General features: G+C 41.7%; 1 protein-coding gene across 1 annotated transcript; it reads right to left on the minus strand.

Annotated features, from left to right (window-relative positions):
- Window positions 1–402: 402 nt before the first annotated feature.
- Window positions 403–6,711, minus strand: LOC137258100 (uncharacterized). The gene is made up of 4 exons (XM_067795661.1): window positions 5,425–6,711; window positions 4,727–4,894; window positions 1,199–1,297; window positions 403–657 (listed from the first exon to the last, which is right to left on the minus strand). Exons 1-4 carry the CDS (start codon window positions 6,709–6,711, stop codon window positions 403–405), a joined length of 1,809 nt encoding a protein of 602 aa, XP_067651762.1.
- Between the last annotated feature and the right edge of the window lie 3,739 nt (window positions 6,712–10,450).

Genomic DNA, 10,450 nt, shown 5'->3' on the forward strand with positions numbered 1-10,450 from the left:
GTAGTTTGATCCTCTGATGTCCAATGATTCGTGGTTCCATCATTCTTCTGTACAGTCCACATTGGATCTGTTATGCTGATTCTCCCCTCAATTCTCAGCTCCTACACATCATTTACGATCTTCTCACATATTTGACAGTATTTCCATGAAAATCTCAATGTTTCAATTCACAATCCGTAGTCTCTCAACTGCTTCAGTTAATAGCCCCCGCCCACTGACTCAGTAATATCTTTCCTTCAAGTCATAAGCTCAGTGATGCACTTTAGTTCAAACAGAACTAACACGTCGTTCACAGTTGAACTACCTGAGAGTCATCGAGTAACGCGGAGCAACACTCTCAATAACTGAACTAAATAACCCAGGTCAGCACACAGTTCGGATCACTACAAAACCACATTTTGGTCATCGACGTTGAGGGTAGGGTTTGTTTGGCCCTCCAGGATACCCACCTCCTTGTGGACCACCTTGCCCAGGATTCCCTCCCCTTTGACCACCTCCCTGCTGCTGTTGGCCTGGCTGTCCGCCGCCTCTTGGTTGTTGCCCTTGGTTTTGACCTTGACCTTTGCCTACCAGTGATTCTCTCGTCTGCTTGGATGCGACAGACCCAAGAATGAAGCTGTCTGCAGAGAACAACCCCGCGCCCACGAAACAGAAAATCTGGAATAATATCAAACACATGTTAGTTAGTCATTACTAGAGCATAAATAATGAACAATATACATATCTAACAAATATTGTTTACCAGCAGCTACTGATTCATATGAAATCAAGTGCGAGTAGATTGCACTGTCACGATGAAGGCACAGTATACCGGTATATCACAAAACGCTTTTCAAACGATACATTCTGCAATACTTAAACAACAAATGTTTTCCTGCGTTATTCAATCACAGCATTATAAATTGTAACTGTAATTGAAAAATCATACTATAAAAAAAGAAGAAAGAATCCCAGAGTCTTAACATGTATGTTTAGGGAGAAAGTAGGATTGACATGCACAATTAGTGTCAATATCCTAATATATTGCAATGCATATATTGCAATAAGGGTACCTCATCGCAATACACAGCCCTGATTCTTACCATCTTTGGAGGGCATTTAGAAGTGGAAAGTACAAGAAAGGCCAGAATTGTGTACATGTATATCAACTTCTTTCTTGTGGATAATACAACTGTGTTTTTTCCTTTCTAATTCTTACCGTCAAAGCAACGATGGAAGTTGCAAGATTGGCTGACACCGTTGACAAGATGGCGGCTACAAACATCAGAATAGCCACGACCAGATGGCATGAGAACTCCTACAGACAGAGAGACAAGTAAACAGTTGATAATATTGTAACACCCTTGGGGTGCATGTTGGAAGACAAATAACACAAGGAGATGATGAAGCAGAGTAGGAGAGTTTGCAATGATGCATGCAAACTTTCTGTTTAATTTTGTTATAACGGCAACAATGCCAATGCAACTTTGGCTAACAAAGTGATAAAATAAATGATGCCAATAAATATAGTCAGGTCTGATAAGACACTAGTTTGCCTATAGATTGGCTTAATGACAAGGCTCAGTCTCCAAGGAAAATAATGGTTATTATGCTACATATATTTTGACTCAAATTGTATCTTGCAGAAATGATACTCTGTATATAATGTTACCAAGTGATTGCAAATTTGACTTAAAATATATACCTAGTGATAGTCAGGATAATAAATGCAAGTTGGTAGGGATACCAGGTGAAGGTCAGTTCAAATGACTTCTACAATCGGAATCTTAACCTTGGAACAAGTAATGAGTGGATGAATGGATGAGGATCGAGTGAATGTGTCAGTTGTGAGTAATTGTAGTTGTCCTTGGGCCTTGACCAGTGATCGTATTTATAGGCATCATCAGGAGGTCATGTGACCGTTCTCAGCCAATCAGAACACAGGTTTGATGGCTTTCCTACACAAAGCACTGCATAGGCAGTATTGTTTCTAACACAAGTAAGTGATCACTAATTGTCCTGTTGTTGTCCTGTTTGTCCGAAATTGATTAGGACACAGTAGAAATAATTAGGACATCAAGACAATTTGTTATAATTAAACGGACAATATCTTTCTGTCAACGTAGCGTCAGCGGCCGCCATCTTGGTTGGTGGTCAGCTCAAATGACAGGTGAAATGTACAAAATATTCAGTTTCTTTATCATTTGGTGTTGTCCTCATGTGATAAAAAGTGTCCGAAAAGATTAAACACAATGGACATCTGTGTTTTGTGGTGACATTTGATATAACAAGAATAAGGGCAACGATATAGTTACACCAAGTGACTAGGACGACATTTTGACAGACGTCAAATGCATGCTACGTCTATTGACAACTTGGTGTCAATGTAACGTAAATGTGCCCTGTTTCCAGGAATTTATGTTGTCCTACGTGTCCTTTAATAATTCGGACACTAACGAGATTGCTAAGATATTTGGTAAAAGCAAACAGAGAAAACGGACAACAGAATGTCAAACAGTGCCATGAATGATTGTCGGCGAGAAATGTCAAAACATGGAATGACTGTCATGTTTGAGGTACAAATGTAGGAAATACAGGAGATTATATGTTGTCCTCTCTGTCTTAAAACAATGCATTTCTATCACAGATTCCAGGAAAATACCAGATAATGATTATGTGGCTTTTGATATAAAAACGGACATTCAGTTTATAAACAGTCACTCAACCTAACGTAAAACGTTGACAGGTCACCGTAACCTGAGAAATGTCAAATTGATCAAATTCATTATTCACAGCAATCAAGCGTAATTTATATCAGTATCCATCATGGAAAACACTTAAAAACACTTCTGAACAAGGAAGTTATCAGAAAATCACCATTAACCAGTGTAATAGGTCATTGTTTACATGGGTCACCGGTCAGACTTACTTTCTATAAATAACCAGGGAGCAGGAGTGCACACAAGAAATAGTCCCTGACAAACATTGTTGCTATCATCCACAATGCACAATGATTCCAGACATAGAATAAAATACCAGTTAGATACACTAAATACATAAGCCTGTACAATAACTGTGAAGGATGAAACACCAGTAGTAAAATCCTGCATGAATATAAATAGCGTAGTAACACGCAGTGGTAATTAGGTCATGTCTGACAAGTGCTGCTACCGGGAACGTTCAGTGCTAGATAAAACATAGATGTCAACAGTGGACATGCCCCCTTAAAGTGACACAAGTAAGTGAACTTCAGAACCAGGTAACTGTCTATGATGTTGCCATCTTATTATTTACTTTAAGGTTAAAAAAAATGTGAATGGACATTTGCAGGTAGATCGTGATATAGCGAAAATAGGTGACATGCGTGATGGACAATGTTAACATTATGTTTTGGATACTTTTACTGTATTTACTTAGATTCCATTACAATATATACTACCGACAGAAAATAAGGGAACCAAGAAATTGAATGTAGATGACTTTGACTGTGACAGAGTCCGTTATCCTGGCGTATCTCCCAAACGCAACATCCAATGACAATGGAATTTCGCATAATGCATGCCCAGCACGTGCTACACGTGCATACAGAAGTTAACTCCTGTAAATGTACTGGAGAGGTCGCAATCACTAATGCAATAGAGATTGACACTTACTGACAGAAATGCTTCCGAGGCAGAATCTCGGTGAAGCAACAAAATGGAGAATTGTGGGGATGATAGAGGGGGGGACATCATTATGTGAAGTTGCCTGGCAGAAAGGTAAATCAAAAAGTGTAATTTCACGCCAGTGGGATAAGTACCGTCAAACGGGTGGGGTTGCAACGAGACCTGGGCGTGGTAGACCAAAATCAACGACACCACGACAGGATCGTCTCATTACGTTAATTGTTCTACGCGATAGGTTTAAATCGGCCCCTGCCATCTAAGTCCCCAGACCTGTCCCCAATTGAACATCTCTGGGACGTTCTTGGTCGAAGGGTGTACGCCAGGGACCCAGGACCCGCCAACCTGGCCCAGCTTGGTGCAGCTCTCCAAGAGGAATGGCGGGCAATACCAAGGGCAACCATCCGGAAATTGATTAACAGCATGCCATCAAGGTGCCGTGAATGTGTTGCCCAACATGGTGGACACACCAGATATTGAACTTGACGCCTAAAATTGATTTAGTGGATATTTAAAGCAGTTTCGCTATTATTTCATTAGTTCCCTTATTACTTGTCGGTAGTGTATGAAACATATACCTTCTTAAGAGCTACAGTTTGAACATACCTTGTACGTGTTCTGAAGATATATACTTTAGATTCGGATGGGAACACAATGTTTTGTTTGGTTGTTGTCTAAAGCCGAACTTCTCAGCAATACTCCAGCTACATAATGTGTACATAATAAAGTCTGGATCAGACAAACTAGTGATCAGCAGCATAAGCATCGATCTGTTCAAATGGGATACGATGAATGTAAATCAGCGTGGATTACCACTGGTTCTCTGAAGACCAATTCTAACCGGGATATTCACGGTTGATGACTCACAATGAACAATAGCACACATTTAATTCTTACGATACAAGTGTACAAAGTAATTTTAATCCACATGGAAGGAAGCTTTAGAGGACGGTTCAGATTGTGACATGTACGTCTTCATTTTTCAAGGAATTTTGAGTTTTTAAGACACGTGCCTGTGGCACGAATTACATCACTGGGCGAGGTTTACACTCGCGTCGTCTTGGAAATACAAAGTGTTTACTTACGAACCAAAGACAGCCAACATGTGCAGATTCCTCCCAATGAAAGAGTCTGAAGAAGAATGACCCTATAGCCAGTACCATTCCACTGACACCCACGAACAGGACGAAGATGTCAAAGGACCAGAGGCTTGGGTCCGCTTGGCTCACCCCAATGATAATGGCGCAAGTGATCTGAACACAAGAAACGCACGCATTTATATTTTGTAATGTTTCTGGGGACAATTGAGACTGATTGTCATCAGGCGAAAACATTTGATTATTTGAGAAACCTTCTCCGCTGTAAAGATGCAGTTTTGCTGTACCTGTGGAAAAACAAATAGTCGTCAGCGACATATTTCGGATATATGCGACGGTGAGGTTGCCTAGTGGTTATATCGTACGGTCGTCTCACAGATCTGGATGACCGGATATTTTAGGTGTTCCTCCGTCGTGATATTGCTGGAATATTGCACGCTCGTTCACTCACTCACTCGCTCTGGCGAGCCTAGCCTGTGGAGATTTCACAGACACATGTATGACACTGAAGGTCGTGTGCCCGTAATAATTCTTTATACTATCAACCACGGGTTATAAATCAATATATTTGACCGTCTGCTGTTATCACATAAAATGTAAAGCAATACCACAGAGCCGTTGCTGTATATCCTTATCATATACGTTTAAGGTGATAAGAACGGAAAATATCCTAGAAGAGAACTTACAAATTCAGCAAGCTTGAGGACTCCCAGTACCGTGCACATGTAGGTTGGATCACATCGTCTTGCAGCTCCCTTGTCTCTGCTGATGTTGAACCGGACAGTTCTGCCACCCCCTTGTTGGTACCCGCCTCCTTGAGTATAACCTCGCCCATCAGCGCCCCTTTGGTATCCCCCCTGGGAGCCCCTCTGGTACGGGTTTGCTCTATAGTTACCCCCGTGTTGTATGCCAGGTCCTCCTCCCCTCGCATTGTATCCTTGACCCTGGTACCTCCGTGGAGGTTCATGGAAGCCACTTTCATCAGATTCTTGCTCCTTCACCGAACCCCTCATAGAAGGGCTGGTCAGAGTCGACCCATGGGTTGGAACCATACTCTTTGACAACGACCGTGGAGAAAGGAGGTTCCTGTCCAGTTCCCGAGATCTTGATCTGTAATTAGGGTCTAATACTGATCCTTGTCTAGGTTGAACACTCTGGCCTGGGCTTGGCGGAGTCTCTGTGTAGTAGCCCCAGTGAGGTACAAACTCTCCAGGCTTGGGTTCTCTTGGACCTAAATCAGACCCTTTGAAGTTTTCTACGCTATCTATAGAACTGGCAGGATTCCCTGCTACACTTGGAGGGTCTGACAATCGTCTGGAATACACCCGATTCGGTTTGAACTCTCTCCTCGGGTTGTACTCCTTCAACTGTTGCTGATACTCACTACGAACAGTAGGGTCGTCAATAAAGTCCCAGTCAGTAGCGATTGTACCAGTTCTAGCATTACTATACCCAGGATGTTCCATAGGTTTTCTGATGGAAGGTTCTTTAATATAGTTCCTGGTCCCTCGTCTGGTCTCAATGAAGTCCAAATCTGCATCGGGGTCATATCCAATATGTCTGACGTCATCCCTTCGAGGCCTTCTGAATTCTGACTCTGGTCCTCTGGGTCCTCTGTTATCCAACCAGTTAGCTGGCGGGACATCTGATCCCCGGCCAGTCGCCCTGCTCCATCTGTCGTCATAAAGATGTCTGCGCCGTGTCTCCTGCATGCGGCGAACTGCAGGAACACTTTGAGTCGAATACGGACCTGTTTGATTCCGTCTGTGTCGTCTTGATCTGTACGGAGTCACTCGGTAATCCTCACGTAGACTCATCGTTGCGCCGTCTTCTGATATAACACTGGGCTCACGTTTATCTTGCTCTGGAGTCTGGAGGAGAGTCTCCGGCAGAGAGGCGTCTGATCCAAGATCTCCCTCTTTACTCCAGGGAGATTTGGGGCTGGAGATGATCTGACCACGCACCACGGCCATTAGTCTTACTGTCACGACACAAGGTTCTCATTTTCTTATGGTTGTTCACAGGTAATAATTTTCATTTCGGAGGATTACATTCACTGAAGTTGTTAGTTATTACGTCACACGTACATCATCTTTGTTTTCTATAGTCAGAGAAACAAACTGTGAAGAGAGTTGTCATCCTTGAGAACTGAAAAAAGGAAAGGGTGTAGGAGGTAAGGGTGGGATGAAGTGGTTAAATCATTATATACAACTACAATAAACAAGATGTCCCCGAAATGTGCCTGTGGCGAGGTCTACACGTCTACCCTTTAACCTCGTCCTTGCGTCAGATTTTACTCCTTTTGCTGCATGTGGCTGAGACGGGGTTGAACATAGCACAGTCACACATTCCCTGTGCATGAGTCAGTCCCTGTAAAATCTTCAATTGTGGAGGAAAAAAGGACTATCTATCTGCATCTGTTTCTTTCCTCCAGTCATGATTAAGGCGTTGGTATGTAAATAATAGAGTCTAGATCAGACAATCCAGAGCATGAAATCATGAGCATTTATCTACTCTACTTTGACATGATGACCTGTGTCAGCCAAGAGTGCCTGATCCCCAGAACCCGTTAGTCGCCTCTTAAGACAAACAGGGGTTGCTGACGACCACTTTTAACTCAGAACGTGTTTAATAAGATTCTGCCCAAGAATTCAATTTTATGATAAAGAGATAATAGAACAGTCAACAAATGATATTTGCCATACAGAAACACATACAGCTAGTTACCTAGGCCTCTTCCCTTAAAATACACAGGACTTGAATAACACATTATATCGATTTATATTAAAATAGTTATAACATAAACATAAAATACATGAACTACAACGACTGTTTGACTGATATGCTGCCATGTACGGAGAGTTCCATTGTGAGGAAGGTAAGTCACGGCTCATTTTGGCAGGTAAAGTGAATGAACGAGACGATGCAGTACATGCGCACTCGTTTCCCGAACACCTATTGTCATTACTGATATCAGTGGTGTATTCGCGGTATTTTCATACGTATTTTGCCGCATTTCACTTCTTTTGCTTTGGTATTCCACATTTACTTGACTTGTGTCAATAGATATGATGTTGTACAGAAGTCCCTGAGCTCTGTCATGACCCTTGTAACATACATAACAGTGTCGTGTCAGCCATAAACGGATTGTCTCGTTGAAGACATTTATGCTTACCCCAACCTTGTAAATAAATTTCTAAACGTTTTCTTTGTGAACTTCAACACGGTAGCCATAATTCAAATTTGACAACTGGATTTTCTGGTTCATCGATTATTTTATTGTCTGGTTCGTGTTAAGCTGGAAGTTTACAGTTTTAAAGTATCTAGGTGAGCGGTGACAACACTGATTTTCAGTGGTCCATTAATATAACGTTCACAATTATTTTCTGAGTATATCCGTCCTCCGTGGCTTCATGTAGCATGTCTACGTGATGCCAACATCGACTTCGTCTTGTGACCCAAGAAACATTTGCAATCAAACGGTGCAACATAACAAAACAGTTCAGTAAATACAATTAAAAACCTTCCCGTTTCATTCGTTTGCGAAAGCATTGAAATAAACAGACCACACTGTTCTCTCGGAATATATGCTAACCTGACATTCACTACATTATGCTAGTAATCCATGCCAAAAAGGGAAAATATGTCAGCAATGTACATTGTTATGATTGTGTAATATGAGTAGAGCCGTTTCACGGCACTGGCTGCAGTTATCTGTTCGTATTCAAGGTTCAAGCGTGGAATTAATTACCGAGCCCCTTTTGGTATCTCCTGTCAGGTTATATATCATGTGTGTGTGTGTGTGTGTGTGTGTGTGTGTGTGTGTGTGTGTTTGTGTGTGTGTGTGTGTGTGTGTGTGTGTGTCTGTGTCTGTGTGTTGGATGACGATATCTACATGAAATGACCCTCCCCTATAATGTATGCACATAGTAAGTGACCCTCCCCCCTTCTCATAATCCTTAAGCATAACGTTTAAATATATCAATGAACAAATATTTGCTGATATCCCTATAACAAAATACCGGACACATACACACACCCTTAAAAAACCGAGCCATAAATTATGAACTTCAACATCATTTTCATACACCGTCAAAGTTCATTTCTGAATTAGTGTGAGTGTAAGTTAAGAAAGAAACTATCATCTAAATCATACTTTTTATAAACACATTATCTAATTTGACCACTATTCAGTTAAGATCATACACCAATGACTATGGCCGACAATGGGGAGGCATGAACATAGAGCACATGCACTAAACATACTGGCCTTCTTTCCCAGGTCAAATCAAACGGCCACTAAAACAGTAGGGTTGTTAGATTTAAAGTTTAGAGAAAACTGAGTCGTCACCAAACACCAATTCAATTTTTCACCTCTGAAATTATTTTTACAACAGCTACAAATAAAACAAGATAAATCGTTAACTCACCCTGGTCCTTGCTTGTAATCCATATTGATTTCTTACCTCGGGTTCTTCATTCAAAGTCAAGCGCTATATATGACAACGGATAAATCTACCCGCTATAGAAAGTAGTGGCATTTACGTTAACGAGTAAGTGAGTTCGATAGCCGACAATGATCGGATCTGATGACAAAGCAGAGACGTCGTTGATCCGGGTTGCTACAGACAAGGAGTGAAAGGACAGTTTTGTGATTGCATTGGTGTGTAGTGTTAGGATGGTCCCTTGGTGTTGACCTCTGACGCTCGTTCACGGATATACTGTGCTTATGAGGAGGAAAACCTTCACGTTCATGCATTCAGTATTTACGCAATAAATACTGTGCTATAATAGCGAATATTTGTGCATAAAGTAATGAAGTGCTAGAACTTTAATAGAAGCTTTCGAGAACATTCATTTCCTTTGCTCCCCTTCTGTTTATATAAGTAAATAACCCATTCAGACTACGTTTACTGATTCTGAGTCCAACAGTTCTTGGGCCTTTCTCATCAGCCAGGGCAACAACATGTAGCATCTTTATAATCGTTTCGTTCTGATGCGATCAAAACCTATCTTACGTAGCCCTGGGGCAGATTGGTAGTCAAGTAGGTAATGTGTTCTCTCGTTACACTGATTCCCCATTGTTTGAAGCCCATTCTGATGCAATGTTGCCAAACGTGGCCTAAAACCACTCGTGGCACTCACATACTCACTGACACAAGAAGCACTCACTCACTCACCCAAAGGGAGGTAATGCCGCTTTAGTGAAACCAGCCATGCTCAGGGAACTTTTAGTATGAGCAGAGTTAAGAATCAAATGCAATTTTCATAGTAAGTGAGTGAGTGAATGAGGGTTTACGCCACTTTTAGCAATATTTCAGCAATGTCACTGGGAGGGCCACCAGAAATGGGTTTCACACATTGTACCCCAACACGCTGCACTTCACACACTGATGGGAATTCCACCATTGTCTTCGGCATGACGAGCGGACGCTGTAACCACTAGGCTACCCCACCGAGCCCTTTAATAGAAACACGCTCGCTCTGATTTCATTCTTAAGCTGTGTCTCCATGTCAACAAGTCGTGTGTGCCTGTGTGTGCGTGTGTGTGCATATTTGAGCATGTGCCTGGGTTATAATCTCACGTGATGTTTAGATGCTATAACGTGGGTGGAAAAATCCGGAATCACATTGATAGAGCTCCCTTTCAAAAATACACATGTATCTGAAAGACGTCATCCAATCCGTTGTCCATCATTTTATTAAGTTACC

The sequence above is a fragment of the Haliotis asinina genome, chromosome 12, assembly GCF_037392515.1.
Source record: "Haliotis asinina isolate JCU_RB_2024 chromosome 12, JCU_Hal_asi_v2, whole genome shotgun sequence".
Taxonomy (NCBI): Eukaryota; Metazoa; Mollusca; class Gastropoda; order Lepetellida; family Haliotidae; genus Haliotis; species Haliotis asinina.

Bases quoted from the DNA above. Each gene is read 5' to 3' on its own strand.
- LOC137258100 (XM_067795661.1), bottom strand. From the start codon at position 6,711: ATGGCCGTGGTGCGTGGTCAGATCATCTCCAGCCCCAAATCTCCCTGG. The intron at 1,298-4,726 runs GTAAGTAAACAC...CTCTGTCTGTAG, and splicing joins ATGTTGGCTGTCTTTGGTTC to GAGTTCTCATGCCATCTGGT. The intron at 658-1,198 runs GTAAGAATTAGA...ATATTATTCCAG, and splicing joins CTTCCATCGTTGCTTTGACG to ATTTTCTGTTTCGTGGGCGC.